Raw genomic sequence first — 19,161 nt, 5'->3', positions numbered from 1 at the left:
ATTTATTTAGCTTTCTTAGAATCCTTGGTGAATTTTAAAAGGATGCTTCCATTATAGGTTTGATACGACTTTGGGGATATGCCAAAAATCTGTCTGAATCACACTAGTCGGTAACTTTGGTGGACATGTGTTGGAGACATTTTGGAAGCATAAGAAGGTCTCCGTGTGATGTACTTCTTCCCTTACTCTCTTGTTTATAAACAAGATGGTACTTAGTTGTTCCTGTCAAGTGTCTCTCAGAAGAAAACTTGCTTTGAGGTTTGGGAAGCAATGTTGATGGGAAAACCATTTTATTTAGATTTATATATATTTAAATTTTTTATTTATTCATTTTAGAGAGGAGAGGGAGAGACAGAGAGAGAAGGGGGGGGGAGAGCTGGAAGCATCAACTCCCATATGTGCCTTGATTAGGCAAGCCCAGGGTTTCGAACTGGCGACCTCAGCATTTCCAGGTGGACGCTTTATCCACTGCGCCACCACAGGTCAGGCCAAGACCATTTTATATTTTCACATGGTTTTGACAATAAGTTAAAGTCATTTAGAGGCCCTGCAAATACAGGTTATTACTGCTAAGTTTTATTAAAATAGTTAAAGAAGAACTTGCTGGGACTAATGCTTAAACTGTAAATATCATGGCATGCCCCTTTTTTGTCATTCTGTTTTTATTTGCTAATTGATGGCCCATAGAAACAGTGCTTTTCCTTTTTGAGTATTTAATATTCAGAAATTAGAACATTCTTTTAAAAAAATAAGTAGTTCTATAAAACTGAAAACTCATAGCTTTTACCAGGCCTGATCTATCTATAGGAGTTTCCCTTTTTACCTGTACTGAGAGGGCAGGAAGATTACTTATGACAAAGCCACACAGTGTGACTCAGGAGCCTGTTCTCCTTAACATCTGTTTTACTGTACAAGGAAAAGGTAATGGTGTCACAGTGCTTTAAAAATGAGCATTGCAGCCTGACCAGGTGGTAGTGCAGTGGATAGAGCATCGGACTAGGACATGGAGGACTCAGGTTCGAGACCCTGAGCTCATTGACGTGAGCAAGGGGTCACTCGCTCTGTTGGAGCCTCCCGTTTAAGGCACATATGAGAAAGCAATCAATGAACAACTAAGGAGTTGCAACGAAGATTTGATGCATCTCATCTCTCTCCCTTCCAGTCTTTCTGTTCCTATCTGTCCCTCTCTCTGTCTCTCTGTTTCTGTCAAAGAAAAAAAAAAAGAGCATTGCAGAAGTAACAGGAACTCTGGGGGAGCCCTTTAACCTTTGTTGAAAATGCTATGATGAAAAGTGCTAGTTAGCAGCTAGTGTTAGGTTGGAGGGAGAGAGGAGAGTCCTGAAAGGTAAAGGTGAGAGAGGTCAAGTGCTCCTTGAAAGCTGAGGTTGCAGCGTTTTGCTAGAGGAAAATTTTGTTTCAGTGGTTAGAACTTAATGTAATAAATTACTGTTATTTTTGTTTTGCAATGAAAATCTCTATATTTGTAATTTCAATTTCCTCATAGTCCTAAAAGTAGCTATTTATACTTTACAAATTAAGTCTTCCACTTTGTGTGCATTGTTCTTTGTTTTCTGTACTATGTAGCCTCTTGTCATTCTGAGCAAGAGGTGTCTCATCCACTGTAATGTCTCAAGTACAAGGAGAAGGGATGGAAAAGAAAGGCAGGTAGGAGCAATGAGATAAAAATTTGAAGGTGCAAAAATTTTTATGAAAGCCAGCCCAGAAAAATCAACATGCAGTTATGTTTATATATAATTTAGGAACCTCTGATTTACGGTATAAAAGTGTGATTTCATAGTCTAAAAAGAAAGTCCTCAAAAATAAGTTTTTACTAGTGACTCACTAAGGATGGGAGATCTTAGACTTTTTTTTTTTATGAGAGAGAGGTACAAAGATGAGAAGCATCAATTCATAGTTGCATCACTTTAGTTGTTCATTGATTGCTTTTCATACCTACCTGCCTTGACCTGGGGGAGGGGCTCAAGCTGAGCCAGTGATCCCCTTGCTCAAGCCAGCGAGCTTGGGGTTTTGAACCTGGTACTTCAGTATGCCAGGTCAGTGCTCTATCTGCTGTGCTACCACCAGTCAGGCAGGAGATCTTAGACTTTGAACCAGTGGGCAGCCAGTAACAGCTGCTTGGTGCCAAGCCTACCCTGAGGGAAGTAGAAAACCAAGGAGAAATAGCTGCCTTACCTAATTCATTTTATTTCTGTTTGGAATACAGTGAAGGAAGTCTTCTGTATTAACAGAGCTTTCCTGATGACAGCCCTCAGGGCATGGCCATTGGACTCCATTTACGGGCTATTAAATAGTATATTTGTTTTCTTATTATACATGGGGATTTACAATAATTAATGATGTGCCTATTTCTACTTTGTGCCTGTGTCTTAAGGACATTCCACTGACATAAAACCATTATATTGATAAGAAAGTAGTTTTTAAAATTGTATTTCTCATGTGTTACTTAAAACTACTGCCCTGTGTTTTTTTCTGTTTGTTTAGAGATAATGTTATTTATGTAACGCAGCATTTAAAGTGTCAGCATTATAAGTTCTTCTAATAAAAGCTTTATGTATCTCCTAGGATTGGCAGCCGCCCTTTGCATGTGATGTTGACAAACTTCATTTTACCCCACGTATCCAGAGGCTGAATGAATTGGAGGTAATGTATTAACAACTGTCTGGTTGCCTGAATTCCAGAGGGGCCTTCTTTGAAGAGGGCTCCATCAGAAATCTGGTGGTTTTAGTGAAGCTAAGATATGGCCGATAACTGATAATCATGGTAAATGGCAGTAAGGCCTTTGCAGCAAACCACATCTCATTAAAAATACTGATTTTTCTTGCTCGTTGGCCTAGTCATTCATTTAAATCCTTCTAAATTTAGGTGACAACCACTAGAATTTATTGGTTTTAAAAGGAATGTACTTTGAGACCCATCTAAAGGAAAGATCATTCGGCTCTAATTTTCTTCCAAATATGTATCTTCACTCCAGATATAACAATACCTTTATTTCCCAAGGAGTGAGCAATGCAGACTAATCTCTAGAGAAGAGGAAGTGTTTCTTCAGTCCCTGTGCTACTGAAATCCTAAAGGAGGGGTGAATAAGGTTTGGACATTGATAATGGGGCAAGTTGTTTATGTTAATATTTTGCTGATTCGGTTTTTGTATTGAACCAAACCATATTTTGTTTTTCTGTACTAAACCAGTATTCTTAAATGAAAAGTGTGTCCACTGGAATTCTCTGGATACTGGTGGTTGTAGTATTTAGGATATCTATTTTCAAGTTGAGCTTGAAAGATAAGAGATGAGCACTAACTTTGAGGTCTTGAAATGTGGTTGGGGACATCTGAATATTACTATCAGTTTTGTTCTTGTGTGAGTTGAAAACTTCTAGAACTGTGTGACTAATATTTTGCAAGGAAGGAAAAGAAAAAGGACAAAAATTTTTTTAGATGACTTGCAGACAACAGTAATAATCTGTTAAAGGAATAACATTTAAGAAAGTTTCCCTGGTGATCTTTCAGATATCAGAACTTACTAAAATTTATATAGAATCACTGTTGTCAGTTTGTTTTTACATTTGTGTGTGAGCAGATAAGAAATTTTGTACTTGAGAACAAGCCTTTAAAGTCCCTAACTTATAAAGAGACCAAGGGGAGCATACAGAGCTGACTTGTTATGTAACTTGAACCAATAACGACATTGTGATTGCAGTTCACCTTAAATGCAGCACCAACCAGAGTGTCTGCTTATGTTATGGGAGGGTTTATGAGTTTTGCTAGCAGGTGGTAGAAGTGGAATTAAATTTTTGTTGAGTTACTATTTAATTATTTAACCAGCTTTATTTTACATAGCTTTGGTACTTTATTGAATTCAGAAGTGGTATTACACTTAAATGTTCAAGAATGAAAATATCACATGCACAGGAACTTTAAAATAAGATTAAAACACAATTCTTTGTCATTTAGGCTCAAACCCGTGTAAAATTGAATTTCCTGGACCAGATTGCCAAGTACTGGGAGTTACAGGGAAGTACTCTGAAAATCCCACATGTAGAGAGAAAGATCTTGGACTTGTTTCAGCTTAATAAGGTAAAAGGCTAATGACTATCTCTGTCATTTAATAATGATTCTGACAGCATGAATGTGATCTTTTTTTTTGCCTGAAAGCACAAACTTAAGCCCTGGTCAGATAGCTCAGTTGGCTGAAGCATTGTCCCAATATGCAGAAGTTGCCAGTTCAGTCCCCAGTCAGGGCACATACAGAAACAGATTCATGTTTCTCTCTCTCTCTCTCTCTCTCTCTCTCTCTCTCTAGTAATACATTAAAAAAAAAACTTAATTGTTTGCAATGGGTAAAATGAAATTCTTCATTCAGTTTAGTTTGATCAGGCTCTTTTTTTCTTTTACTTGTCATGGCTGAGAGTCTGGTGAAATATTTTCTTGCCACCTGTTTTTTTGTTTGTTTTTTTAAGTTCACAATAATCCTGGAAGATACTCCATTCTGTTTTATTACAGATAAGACAGCTGAGGCTCAGGGAGGAAATTGACCAGGCTAAAAAGGCTGAGTCATAATTTAATACCTTAACTTCAGGTTCATGTCAATCTAAAGCCTACACTCTTGGCCCTGGCCAGTTGGCTCAGTGGTAGAGCATCGGCCTGGCGTGCGGGGAACCCGGGTTTGATTCCCGGCCAGGGCACATAGGAGAAGTGCCCATTTGCTTCTCCACCCCCTCCCCTCCTTCCTCTCTGTCTCTCTCTTCCCCTCCCGCAGCTAAGGCTCCATTGGAGCAAAGATGGCCCAGGCGCTGGGGATGGCTCCTTGGCCCCTGCCCCAGGCGCTAGAGTGGCTCTGGTCCTGGCAGAGCATCGCCCCCTGGTGGGCAGAGCGTCGCCCCTGGTGGGCGTGCCAGGTGGATCCCGGTCGGCCGCATGCGGGAGTCTGTCTGACTGTCTCTCCCCATTTCCAGCTTCAGAAAAATACAAAAATAAATAAATAAATAAATAAATAAAGCCTACACTCTTTCCACCAAACACACTGCTGTCCTTCCTACTTAGCATGTGGAGAGTTTTAAGGGTTACTGATTGGACCTTTCCTTTGTTAGAGATTTAATAGGTAATCTTATCTCTCCCAGAAAATATTATTTGTTTTGAGAGGGAAGGAGGGAAGGAGGAAGGGATGAGAAGCATCAACTTGTACTTGTGTCATTTATTTTAGTTGTTCATTGATCATTGATTGCTTCTCATATGTGCCTTGACTGGGGACTCCAGCTGAGCTCAAGCCAGTGACCTTGGGATCATGTTGATGATCCTGTGCTCAAGCCAGCGACCCCATGTTCAAACTGGTGACCTTGGGTCATGGTCCCAGGTTGACAGACTATCCACTGTGCCTCCACTGGTCGGGTCCTCACAGGAAATCTTGACTGCTTTGGGAAAGTACCTGTTGGGGGTTACAAAATGTATATATATGGAGTATGCAGTCAAAAATGATGCTTTTTTTTTCTTTTTTTTGAGAGAGAGAAGGGGACAGACAGGGACAGACAGGAAGGGAGAAGCATCAGTTCTTTGTTGTGGCACCTTAGTTGTTCATTGATTGCTTTCTCATATGTCCTTGACTGAGGGGCTTCAAGCTGAGCCAGTGACCTGTTGCTCAAGCTAGCGACCTTTGAGCTCAAGCCAGCGACCCTGCACTCAAGTTGGATGAGCCCGTACTCAAGCTGGCAACCTTGGGGTTTTGAACCTGGGTGCTCAGCGTCCCAGGCTGATGGTCTATCCACTGTGCCACTGCCTGGTCAGGCATGATGCTTTATTTTTCTAGCTTAAAAATAATTGTGTATATATGTTTTCTTTTGGCTTAGAAAATATTTTTAAAAGATTACCTTAGCCAAGAACATGTTGTTTTGGGAGTCAGACCTAGGTATGAGGGAATTAGAAGTGGTTTCCATGTAGATTTTTTTTTTAATTTTTATTTATTTATTTTTGTATTTTTCTGAAGCTGGAAACGGGGAGAGACAGACTCCCACATGCGCCTGACCGGGATCCACCCGGCACGCCCACAAGGGGCAACGCTCTGCCCACCAGGGGGCGATGCTCTGCCCCTCTGGGGCGTCGCTCTGCCGCAACCAGAGCCACTCTAGCGCCTGGGGCAGAGGCCAAGGAGCCATCCCCAGCGCCCGAGCCATCTTTGCTCCAATGGAGTCTTGGCTACAGGAGGGGAAGAGAGAGGCAGAGAGGAAGGAGGGAGGGGGTGGAGAAGCAAATGGGCGCCTCTCCTAGTGGGAATCGAACCTGAGTCCCCCGCACGCCAGGCGGACGCTCTACCGCAGAGCCAACCGGCCAGGGCCCATGTAGATATTTTTAATTTATTTTGCCATTTCATTTAACAGTTAGTTGCAGAAGAAGGTGGATTTGCAGTTGTTTGCAAGGATAGAAAATGGACCAAAATTGCCACCAAGATGGGCTTTGCTCCTGGCAAAGCTGTGGGCTCCCATATCAGAGGGCATTATGAGCGAATCCTCAACCCCTACAACTTGTTCCTGTCTGGAGACAGTTTGAGGGTGAGTATTGCAGCTGGTCTTAAACTCTTATTTCACTGCTTGCTGGTACATTGCCTCTACAGGGAATGAAAAGGCCTTGATTATGTGTAGAAGACATTGTTTATAAGACTTTTTTTGTGAATTATTCCTCCAGTGTTTTTGTTCTGTTTTGAGAGCAACAATACTTAGAAGTTTGAGTTTGGGATGAGTCAGGTTTTAAAGTAAATATGCTTGCTGTCAAAAGCTGAAATCTATATTAAGGTCACTGTACATGTTTCTTCCTTACAATGAGGAGTTGACCATTGTCCACACGTCATGGCTTATGCTTTTGCATTCACCCGGTGCTTTTAGTGCTTTCCTGCTGGTCACATGAAGGTTGAACAGGTGGGATAACATGCCGACCTGTTCTGTTTTGCTCACTGAGGTCTCCAAAGCAATTTTTAAGAAGAGTGCTGATATTGGTAAATGTCTGGGGACTTAATGATACTGGATAACTGATGGATCCCGCTTCTCATTGTTCCTACGTAGCCATGTTTGTTTCCATACAAAGATAGTATTTGCCAAATTATTCAGATAAAAACTTACAAGTAAAATGATAGCATAAAAACTTCCACTTGAGCCCTGGCCGGTTGGCTTAGTGGTAGAACATTGGCCTGGCGTGCAGGAGTCCCAGGTTCAATTCCCGGCCAGGGCACACAGGAGGAGCGCCCATCTGCTTCTCCACCCCTCCCCCTCTCCTTCCTCTCTGTCTCTCTCTTCCCCTCCCACAGCCAAAGCTCCATTGGAGCAAGGTTGGCCTGGGCGCTGGGGGTGGCTCTATGGCCTCTGCCTCAGGCGCTAGAATGGCTCTGGTCACAACAGAGCAACGCCCCAGATGGGCAGAGCATCGCCCCCTGGTGGGAGTGCCAGGTGGATCCTGGTCGGGCGCATGCGGGAGTCTGTCTGATTGCCTCCTCGTTTCCAACTTCAGAAAAATACAAATACAAAAACAAAAACAAAAACAAAAAAACTTCCACTTGAAGGCTCTTGTAAGTAAAAAAGAATATCATGTTCTGTCTACACCCTTTGAGATACTTGAGAGCAGTGAGCCCTGTACTTTTCAGAATTGTTACTGTGCTGTAGAGGTAGAAGATGATGTAGATTCAGGGGTCAGCTACTAATGAAAATTTGACTCAGTACAAACACACCGCCTGCCTCCAGATGCACTTGCTTTTCAGCCTAGAAGGACATGACTGGAGAGTGTATTTTTTTTTAGATGTACATTGTATGAATGTTTCATGAACTCATGAATGATACTGTTTAGAACATTGTAAGTGGAACCTTTATGCCTCTGTTTTGTTTTGTTTTGTTTTTTGTTTTTTGTATTTTTCTGAAGCTGGAAACAGGGAGAGACAGTCAGACAAACTCCCGCATGCGCCCGACCGGGATCCGCCCGGCATGCCCACCAGGGGCGAGGCTCTGCCCACCAGGGGGCGAGGCTCTGCCCCTCCGGGCGTCGTTGTGTCGAACCAGAGCCACTCTAGCTCCTGGGGCAGGGGCCAAGGAGCCATCCTCAGCGCCTGGGCCATCTTTGCTGCAATGGAGCCTTGGCTGCGGGAGAGGAAAGAGGGGGAGGAGTGGAGAAGCAGATGGGCGCTTCTCCTGTGTGCCCTGGCCGGGAATCGAACCCGAGACTCCTGCACGCCAGGCCGACGCTCTACCACTGAGCCAACCGGCCAGGGCCTATACCTCTGTTTTATAGTCAGCTCTAGATAGTTGCCCACAGTAGAGTTTCTGCTTATTAACTGTCCTAGCTCAGTGTGACAATTACGGTGAATAAGGGGGAGAGTCTACCTGCTTGATGAAGTGCAGCATTGTAGAAACATCTCCTCTGTTCAGTTAAAGGGGCAGTGTAGTATCACAGTGGAAAAGCACATAAGCATTTGTATGGAGTCTGAAATGAATAGATAAAGATGCCCTATACAAACATGTCTGCGCCTGACCAGGCGGTGGCGCAGTGGATAGAGTGTCAGACTAGGATGCCGACGACCCAGGTTCGAGACCTGAGGTCACCAGCTTGAGCATGGGCTCATCTGGCTTAAGCAAAAAGCTCACCAGCTTGGACCCAACGTTGCTGGCTCGAGCAAGAGGTTACTTGGTCTGCTGAAGGCCCACGGTCAAGGCACATATGAGAAAGCAATCAATGAACAACTAAAGTGTCGCAAAGAAAAACTGATAATTGATGCTTCTCATCTCTCTCCGTTCCTGTCTGTCTGTCCCTGTCTATCCCTCTCTCTGACTTTCTCTCTGTCCCTGTAAAAACAACAACAACAACAAAACATTATGTCTGCAACACAGGTAAATATCTGTGAAGGGCCTGCCTGGCATGTACCAAGTATGTTCTAGGCAGATTGCAGGAAATTAAAAACAAAGGGACATATGATGCAAAGAAAATCACTTCTGATTCTCTTGTCTGTTTTTATGCATGTACATAGACGAAGTTTTATTCTTCATACACATAATGAATTCTGCTTCTTTTCTACTTAACGTATCATGAGCATTTGCAATGTCCTTGAATACTTTTGAAGTATTAAAATTACCCTGGCATTTTATTTTTATATCTAGATCTTGATTTGATTTTTCTTATTGTTGACTGTTTAGGTTGGTTTTGATTTCTTTTATTATAATAATACTGTGATGGGTGTTCTTTGTACATAAATTTTAATGTTTCTGAATTTTGAAAATAATTCTTAGAAGAAAGGAAAATTGGAATACATATATTTTTTAAGAAATTGAAAAATAATAATGAAATACTACTACATACCCATCAGGAAGGGGTCAAAATCCTGAGCATTGATAACACAAGTGCTGGTGAGGAGGTGGAGGACCAGGAACTCCCATCCACTGCTGGTGGAGGAGCAGCTAGTACAGCCGATGTGCAGGCTGTCTGGTGGTTGTTAGAGAAGGCAACTTACTGTTAGCATGGGATCCAGTGTTTGTGTTCCTTGATATTTACCCAGAGGAATTGAAAACTTATGCCTACACAAAGACCTGCACATGGATGTTTACAATAGCTTTATTCATAATTGCCAAAACGTGGAAGCAACCAAGACGTCCTTCAGCAGGTGAATGGATAAATAACCTGGTATTTTCAGACAATTAAATATTATTCAGCAGGAAAAACAAATGAGCTCTCCAGCCATGAAAGGACACGGTGGAACCTTAAATGTATATCACTAAGTGGAAGAAGCCAATCTCAGAAGGCTTCTTAGTGAATAATTACAACTCCATGACCTTCTAGAAAAGGCAAAACTGGGGATAGTAAAAAAACTAGTGATTGCCAGGGCATTGGGGTGGGAGGGGTGAGGAGGCAGAGCAAGAGGAGTTTTAGGGCAGTGAGACTATTCTGGATGGTGCTATAGTGGTGGGTATGTCATTATACATTTGTCCAAACTCATAGAGTGTGCATCATCAAGAGTGAATCTTCATGTAATCTACAGATTTATGTTGATGATGGTGTGTCAATGCAGATTCATTAATGTAACAAACGCACTATTTTCTTTCTTTTTCTTTTCTTTTTTTTTTTTTTCTTTTGGTGAGAGGAGGGGAGATAGGCATAATCCTATATGCCCCTAGACTGGGATCCACCAGGAAAGCCCACTGGGGGGCAATGCTCTGCCCATCTAGGGCCATTGCTTGGTAAGCAAGCTATTTTTAGTGTCTGAGGCAGAAGCTACATGCAACCATACTCAGTTCCTAGGGTCAACTCACTCAAACCAGTTGAGCCATGGCTGCGGGAGGGGGAGAGAGAAAGAGAAGGGTTGAGGAGTAGAGAAGCAGATGGTTGCTTCTCCTGTGTGCCCTGACCAGGAATCCAGCCCAGAACATCCATACTCCAGGCTGATGCTCTGCCACTGAACCAGCCCTGCCACTGAACCAGCGGACCAGGGTCCTACTTTACATATTAACCTTTGCCTTTTGAGTTAGACTTTGTAGGAAGCCCTAATAAAGGAGAATATTTGAGTCAAATGACCTGTTTTCTCAATTCAGGTGATACTTTTAATAACAGAATATTGCCACAAACTACAGGATTGTAAAATTTAGAAAACTTATACGATTTTATATTTTATTAATCTAAGCACTTTTAAAAGATATTTTCAGTATGGAAAAGTTCAGAGGGAACTTTTAAGGGGCCTTTAGGACAGTGTGGGCATTTGATTAATTGGCACTTGCAAGCAGGGATAATTGCTGGCTCATTGGGAATTCCTTGAGCCCACAGTGGTCTCTTCTAACCTGATGACATTCACAACTAAAGGAATCAGGGAACACCATTCACTTGCTAATAAATGTTAAAGCTGCTATACTTGTGTGTGTGTGTGTGTGGGGGCAACTGCAGACATGTCTTTGTATTTATTAAGATTTTTAAAATTGCAGACCTGTTACGTATGTACGTAAATAATTGTTAAAAATGTCTTTAAAAAATTCAGTGAGATTGTCTAAGATTTAAAAAGGAGAAATTCTTCAGTATACTTGTGTTTTATTTCTAGTGTTTGCAAAAGCCAAACCTGGCCACAGACACAAAGGACAAGGAGTATAAACCGCACGACATTCCCCAGAGGCAGTCTGTGCCACCCTTGGAGACGTGTCCCCCTGCCCGGCGAGCGAAACGCATGAGAGCAGAGGTGAGAGGCTTCCAGAGTCAGTGTCTTTCTGACACTGGGTTTTGCTGCACACACTCTCCGTGGGGTCAGACCTGGCTCACGCTTCCAGAGGACTTATGTGTCTTCTGGCCTTATATCTGGGGGAGTTGTGCTGTCAGAGGGAGAAGGGATCCAGGAACTGGCTCTAGGTTTATACTGCCTAGACCAGGGGTTGGGAACCCATGGCTCGCAAGCCAGATGTGGCTCTTTTGATGGCTGCATCTGGCTCACAGACAAATCTTAAATAAAAAAAAATGTTAAAAATATAAAACATTCTCATGTATTACAATCCCATTCATTTCCTACCGCTCATGTTCATGATTGCGGGTGGCTGGAGCCAATCACAGCTGTCCTCTGGGACAACACCAAATTTTTATTGAATAATGCGTAACGAACACGGGTCTTGTATGACTCTCACAGAATTACATTTTAAAATATGTGGCGTTCATGGCTCTCTCAGCCAAAAAGGTTCCCGACCCCTGGCCTAGACAGACAACTGCCACCAGTCAGAGCCCTGGGAAGAACAGGCATTTGTTATGCTGTGTTTTGTGTGCCTGTCTCTCTCATAAAGTTAGGCTGTGTTTACTGGGGAGTAAGGCTAGGAGCTGTGAAGCTGGGGAGATTTTTGCTGAAATATAATTTTTAAAAAAAGGTTAGAAGATAGTGAAAGCTATTTTTCTCAGGCCTCCTCAAATGGAGTGTGGAATCCGTGGCAAACATTGATGCTAATATGAAATAATTATGTAGCACTGGGGGAGAGGGAGCATTGAATGTATAAGATGAAATGAATGAAACATGGAGCAAAATTAGGACCTGAATGAGACTGATAGGGAAGACAGTTTGCTTCAGGATTTGTCTGGGAAAGGGGAAATGGTTGTTTCTGGATGGAGGTGAATGTGGTGGTTCCTGCCCAGCTTGATGGGCATGGGAATGTTAGGAGTCAGCAATGAATAAAGTGTTAAGATAATTTAGAGCTGGGAAGCCTTATTGCATTAGTTAGGTTCTAAATGAATCTCTGGTTATTTAGTATTTATTGGTGAGGATGAAAAAAATAAGCCTTGTTTTCTGAGGAAACGGGTAAAAAAGAGAATTGTTTTTCACTTAGATAAGTTGGAGATACGAAAATGTCATGACTCCCATTTTTCTGGATTGAAACTGCCTCAAAATAGGAAAATATCGTTATTTGAAGCCTATTGTATGTTTAAAATTAAAAGGTTTATTTTTTGTTTTTACAGAGAGAGGGATAGATAGGGATAGACAGACAGGAACGGAGAGAGATGAGAAGCATCAATCATCAGTTTTTCTTTGTGACACCTTAGTTGTTCATTGATTGCTTTCTCATATGTGCCTTGACCGTGGGCCTTCAGCAGACTGAGAAACCCCTTGCTTGAGCCAGCGACCTTGGGTCTAAGCTGGTGAGCTTTGCTCAAACCAGATGAGCCCGCGCTCAAGCTGGCAACCTTGGGGTCTCAAACCTGGGTCCTCTGCATCGCAGTCTAATGCTTTATTTACTGCGCCACCGCCAGGTCAGGCAAAAATTAAAAGTTTTGTTAGTTTAAAAATCAGTTCTGTTTGAGCACATCTTGATCTTTAAATGTTTAAAACACACCCTTGTCCTGGGGTCTGCCTTAATGACACGTGGCAGTGGTGATAATCGCCTGCAAGAAGTTCTGTTAGCAATAGACATCCTGAATGTGCAAGATTCACATTCATGGAAAATGGTCAGGTGTAGTTCCAAAAACATTTTATTGTTGCAGACCACAAACATTGTTTTCCTTTTGGTTGTATGTTAAACTATAAGTGAAAAAAGCAAAAAAAAGGAAATGGAGACTGGCTTGTATACTTTTGATGAGAAGGGAATCCTGAGCAGTCTGGCAATGTTAGAAGAGTAGTTTATACTAGGTTTTATTAGAAGAAGTAATAGTTATTGTGGAAGCTGAATTTTCCATAAATACTGGCAGACTGTGGAATAAGCCAGCAAACTCTTATAGGCTCATAGAATTATCACGTTAGGCTTTGGCTTTGTGATGACTGAAGCGAGAATTCGGAAAATAAGAGTGGTTTCCTAGTTGGGTAGTAAGACTTTCTATAATTTGTTCCTGATTCTTTCACTTTTCCCTATTTTTTGACCTGTTGAAGTGGAGAATACTCGTGTAACCTCTAAGATTCCTCGTTTATTCCTTAAACAATAGTAATCTTAAGGGTAGAGAAAAGTATGTTTTGAATGCCCTATTAATAGAGCCACTTTATACCAGTGGTCCCCAACCCCCGGGCCGTGGACTGGTACCAGTCCGCGGGCCATTTGGTACCGGTCCACAGAGAAAGAATAAATAACATACATTATTTCCGTTTTGTTTATATTTAAGTCTGAACGATGTTTTATTTTTTTAAAATGACCAGATTCCCTCTGTTACATCGTCTAAGACTCACTCTTGACGCTCGTCTTGGTCATGTGATACATTTATTCGTCGTCCCACCCTAAAGGCCGGTCCGTGAAAATATTTTCTGACATTAAACCGATCCGTGGCCCAAAAAAGGTTGGGGACCACTTCTTTATAGGATTATAGTCACCTTGAGATTCCAGTTGGATTTTAGAAGATTTATTTTTAAAGGAAATAATTATGTGTATGACTTTTTTTTTAAGGCCATGAATATTAAAATAGAACCAGAAGAGACAACAGAAGCCAGGACTCATAACCTGAGACGTCGAATGGGTTGCCCAACTCTAAAATGTGAAAGCGGTAAGAAAGTTGATCCATGAATAGGAAAGTAGTAAAAAGTAAATAAGTGAAAACAATGATTTGTTCATTAACTAAGAAAACACTGCCTGACCTGTGGTGGCGCAGTGGTTAAAGTGTTGACCTGGAACACTGAGGTCGCCGGTTGAAAACCCTGGGCTTGCCTGGTCAAGGCACATATGGGAGTTGATGCTTCCTGCTCCTCCCTCCCCCTTCTCTCTCTCTCTCTCTCTCTCTCTCTCTCTCTCTCTCTCTCTCTCATTCTCTCTCCTCTCTAAAAATTAATAAAAGAAAAATTTAAAAAAAATCAAACTCTCATTAACCAAACTAAATGTCTGATGCACAGACACATCTAAGAAAACACTGAAGAAAAGGAAATGTTGGAGCAACTATTACCTAATAATTGAGCTGGGCCTTGAGAAATGAAATCATATGTTAATGTCCTCATAGCTAAGTGACCAGTAGTTGAGGGAACACATAAATGTGGGCATATTAGAGATGTGATTGAGTTTCTCGCCTTTACTAGTTGCCCCTTTGAAATGTGGTTCAGTAGCATTCATTGCAAAGAAGTGATTTATGAGAAGCATTGGTACCTTTGATTGAAGTCTGGCAGGTTTATTTCAGAGTGGCAGAGGCAGCCTTGTTTTCTGAATCTGAATTCTGGTTGATAATTGCTTGCCTGGCCTTTGCTTGATGTCAGTCATTAGGAGGGAGTTTTGGGACTCTGAGGAGAAATCTTGTGTCTGGTATGGGCAGGCTCCTACAGACGGAGGAGTTCCTGAAATTGGTTCTTAGAGGTCAGTGAGTTAGCAGGCCAGGGGCACAATGTAATGAGAAGTGATTTTAAACAATACAGTAATGAATCCTGGCACTGCCACTAGTTGTGTGACCTTAGGCATATTCCTGACAACCTTTTTTTTTTGTATTTTTCTGAAGCTGGAAATGGGGAGGCAGTCAGACAGACTCCCGCATGTGCCCAAATGGGATCCACCCGCCACGCCCACCAGGGGGCGATGCTCTGCCCCTCTGGGGTGTCGCTCTGTTGCAACCAGAGCCATTCTAGCGCCTGAGGCAGAGGCCATAGAGCCATCCTCAGTGCGCGGGCCAACCCTGCTCCAGTGGAGCCTTGGCTGTGGGAGGGGAAGAGAGAGACAGAGAGGAAGGAGAGGGGGAGGGGTGGAGAAGCAGATGGGTGCTTCTCCTGTATGCCCTGGCCGGGAATTGAACCCGGGACTCTCGCACGCCGGGCCGATGCTCTACCACTGAGCAAACCGGCCAGGGCCCCTGACAACCTTTAATGTCAAGTTTCTTATCTTTGAAATGGATTTGTAGCAAAGGATTAAATAATTTATGGAAAACATTTAGCACAGCACCTCCCACAGGATAGGTCATTAATTGATAGTGTTTTAGCCAAAAGTGTTTGGAACCAGGAAGTTGAAAAGTAAATAATCTTAGGTCATGGAGGTTGGTCTGTAACTGGAGGAGGTCCAGTTAGTGAATTGTCAGGCTCTCAAAGTCAGGGTCAAGAGGACCTGTTCACCTCTGTGTATGTATGTGTGTGCATGTGTCTATGTGTGTGTGTATATATATGTATTTTTTTTTAGATTTTTATTGACTTTATTGGGGTGACATTGGTTAATAGAATTGTATGTTTCAGGTGTACAGTTCTAGGATACGTACCTGTATATTGTGTGTTCGCCACTTGAATTCAAGTTTCCTCCCATCACCATTTAACCTCCCTTTACCTTCTTCTACCTCTCCTACCCCCAGTATTGGTTGTTTTAAAAGCACAGAAACCTTAGCAACCACTCTAGGAGTATGTACCTGTGTCTTGTATTTTAAAGTGGGGTGATAGTATTTTATCATAAAGCCATCAGTTGAACATAGTTAGCACTTGGGTGGTGCTGCTCAAGTGAAAAGAAACAGGAAGTGATGTCAGTGTTTAGTGTGGGAGGGAGGTGATAAGGTGGTTGAAGAAGCTGAGAAAAGTGTAGGAAGAGCTGAGCTGACTTGTATTACTTCTTGCAGAGAAAGAAATGAAAAGCAGCATCAAGCAAGAACCCATTGAGAAGAAAGAGCATGTTGTGGAAAGTGAGAGGGAGAAACCAAAGAGTCGACTTAAAAAAACCACCAGTGCTGTGAGTTGATATCTTTTTTACCCCTAACTTACACTTTGGTGCATTACTTAGGCCGGTTGCTTGGTGTCTGATGAGGCAAAGACCTTTTCAAGTTAGTTCATTGATGAGGAACAGCTCGGCTGGGCGGTGAGGTCAGTGGCATCGGGAGTGCTATCGCCTGTGCTTCTGGAGTGCCGCTGAGCACCGGGTGGGGGTAAGCTGAGTGATACACAGCATTGCTTGTATATCACTAGCCCACCTCCAACTGAGCTGACAGCTAGATCAGAAACCCAAGTTGATATTTTCAGCTTCCCAGAGAGGAAGAAAAAGGGAAGAAGGACAGGGGAGAGGTGTTGGGCAGCCTGTTGTGGTAGGGAAGCATTCCTGTGCACAGTGCCAGAAGGGCTTGTCATGTGAAACAGGTGGGAGGATGGGTTACACACCCCTATCCAGTTCATTCTTAGTTCCACAAAGTGAGATGGGAGCTTACATCCCTTTGTTCTGTACTCATGTTCATGGCTACAGGTGGACCTGTATGTCTGCCTCTTGTGTGGCAGTGGCAGTGATGAGGACCGGCTCCTCTTGTGTGACGGGTGTGATGACAGCTACCACACCTTTTGCTTGATCCCCCCCCTCCATGATGTTCCCAAGGGAGACTGGAGGTGTCCTAAGTGTTTGGCTCAGGTAAGGATTAACAGCAGAGGTAGCATTCAAAAATTTGTAGTATTCTTTGCCTTTGGGTTTAGACTTGGCAATTGATAATATGAGTTCTTAGGAAAACTGGGCTGGCCCTGACTAGAAAAGGAAGTCTTGGAAGTGAGGTTCACAGCTGTGCAAGGAGCTGAGGCAGAAAAAAATTTTAATAACTACACTGGAATTTCTTTTTTCATTGAAAAATAAATTGTATGCTCTTTGCAGAAGTTCTTAAAACACTGAATGTCTTTTAAAAATAAGTGTGTCGGCCCTGGCCGGTTGGCTCAGTGGTAGAACGTCGGCCTGGCATGCAGGAGTCCCGGGTTCGATTCCCGGCCAGGGCACACAGGAGAAGCACCCATTTGCTTCTCCACCCCTCCCCCTCTCCTTCCTCTCTGTCTCTCTCTTCCCCTCCCGCAGCCAAGGCTCCACTGGAGCAAAGTTTGCCCAGGTGCTGAGGATGGCTCTGTGGCCTCTTCCTCAGGCGCTAGAATGGCTCTGATTGCGACAGCGACGCCCCAAAATGGGCAGAGCATCGCTCCCTGGTGGGCATGCCGGGTGGATCCTGGTCGGGCGCATGCAGGAGTCTGACTGCCTCCCCGTTTGCAGCTTTGGAAAAATACAAAAAAAACCAAAAAAGTGTGTCTAAGTACTCTGGTTGATCAGTGTCACTTGTTAAATTTAATTGTCTAAAAAAATGTGTATGGGAAAAAAATTGTGATTTTTATAATCCATAAATAAGTACTGTTACTATTTTTATATATATTCATCTAGACTTTTATCTGTTCTAAGTGAATGGAGTTTTTCTACTTAAGCAATTACAGTAATCTTATTTCATATCTCTATTAATAAATAATTTTTTTCTTTTTTCTTTTGACAGGAGTGCAATAAGCCACAAGAAGCTTTTGGCTTTGAACAAGCAGCCAGGGACTATACCCTCCGTACCTTCGGGGAAATGGCAGATGCATTTAAATCTGATTACTTCAATATGCCAGTCCACGTATGTACATTCATATTGCTTTGATTTAGGATTCTAATAACTCTGGGAGAAAGGTGGGTCTGGCAACACTTTCGTTGGCACTTGTCTTTGATAGTTGTTATCATGCACAGCGAAGCCTTTAATTTGTTTTGTGCTGGTAAAAATTCCACAGCACTTTATAGTGCATTCCACTTCTTCATTTGATTAGAGATAAGCTTTTCCACACAAATCATATAGCAACAGTATAAAAATACCAGTATGCAAAAGGTCCAGTAACCTTTTCAGCTTAACAAACATAGTTTAAAGTGTTAGTCAACCTGGTCCCTATCACCCACTAGTGGGCATTCCAGCTTTCATGGTGGGCAGTAGCAGAGCAAGCAACCAAAGTATAAATAAAAAGATAGATTTAACTATAGTAAGTTGTTTTTTAAAGATTTATTCTGCCAAACTTAGCGAAAATCCGACATAAAGTACTTGATAAGTAATTATTATTTTATGCTTTAACTTGCTGTAACTCTGCTTTATAAATTTTGTAAAGTTACTTCCCTACTTTATAAATCACCATTACTGTGAAACCCGTGGGCAGTTTGAAAATTTTACTATTAGGCCCTGGCCGGTTGCTCAGTGGTAGAGCTTCGGCCTGGCGTGCAGGAGTCTCGGGTTCGATTCCCGGCCAGGGCACACAGGAGAAGCGCCTATCTGCTTCTCCACCCCTCCCCCTCTCTTTCCTCTCTGTCTCTCTCTTCCCCTCCCGCAGCTGGGGCTCCATTGGAGCAAAGGTGGCCCAGGCGCTGAGGATGGCTCCATGGCCTCTGCCTCAGGCGCCAGAATGGCTCTGGTTGCAACAGAGCAATGCCCCAGATGGGCAGAGCATTGCCCCCTGGTGGGCATGCTGGGTGGATCCTGGTCGGGTGCATGTGGGAGTCTGTTTGACTACCTCCCCGTTTCCAACTTCAGAAAAATAAAAAAATAAAAATAAATTTAAAAAAGAGAAAATTTTACTACTAATAGAGATAGATACAAAATGGGCAGTAGTTATAAAAAGGTTGACTACCCCTGGTTTAAAGAATACGACACAGTATTGAACAACTACTATGTGCCACTCAGTGTGCTGTGCACTGGCAACACATCTGTGTGTGGTTACGTTGTCACACATTACTTAGGTTCTGTTATTCACCAAGAAGCATAGTGTGTTTCATTCAGCATTTAATGTTCCGTTACATGAGCACACCAAAATTAAGTGGTTTCTACTGTAATTGTGGATACTTAAGCTTTTTTTTTCTCACCGCTAACAAAGTGCTATAGGAGACGAGTCCTGCATATTGATCTTTTTGGTTAGGTTATGTTGTTGAGATGATTACCGAGGTCAGATGGGAGAAGTTATCCATTTTTTCACACCCTCACTGTATTATTTATGGG

At 42.6% G+C, this 19,161-nt stretch overlaps 1 protein-coding gene across 1 annotated transcript in view; it reads left to right on the top strand.

Moving 5' to 3' along the window:
- KDM5B (lysine demethylase 5B) overlaps positions 1-19,161 on the top strand; it is a 71,097-nt gene that overhangs the window by 22,975 nt on the left and 28,961 nt on the right. Inside the window, exons 2-9 of the mRNA XM_066239520.1 lie at positions 2,584-2,661; positions 3,970-4,092; positions 6,387-6,557; positions 11,063-11,197; positions 13,860-13,956; positions 15,982-16,091; positions 16,596-16,754; positions 17,644-17,763. Coding sequence (XP_066095617.1) covers positions 2,584-2,661; positions 3,970-4,092; positions 6,387-6,557; positions 11,063-11,197; positions 13,860-13,956; positions 15,982-16,091; positions 16,596-16,754; positions 17,644-17,763 — 993 coding nt within the window. The remainder of the gene's footprint in view (positions 1-2,583; positions 2,662-3,969; positions 4,093-6,386; positions 6,558-11,062; positions 11,198-13,859; positions 13,957-15,981; positions 16,092-16,595; positions 16,755-17,643; positions 17,764-19,161) is intronic.

The sequence above is a fragment of the Saccopteryx bilineata genome, chromosome 1 (assembly GCF_036850765.1).
Source record: "Saccopteryx bilineata isolate mSacBil1 chromosome 1, mSacBil1_pri_phased_curated, whole genome shotgun sequence".
Classification (NCBI taxonomy): Eukaryota; Metazoa; Chordata; class Mammalia; order Chiroptera; family Emballonuridae; genus Saccopteryx; species Saccopteryx bilineata.
The sequence above is the reverse complement of the archived record's forward strand: the minus strand, read 5'-3'. Positions and strand labels throughout refer to the sequence as shown.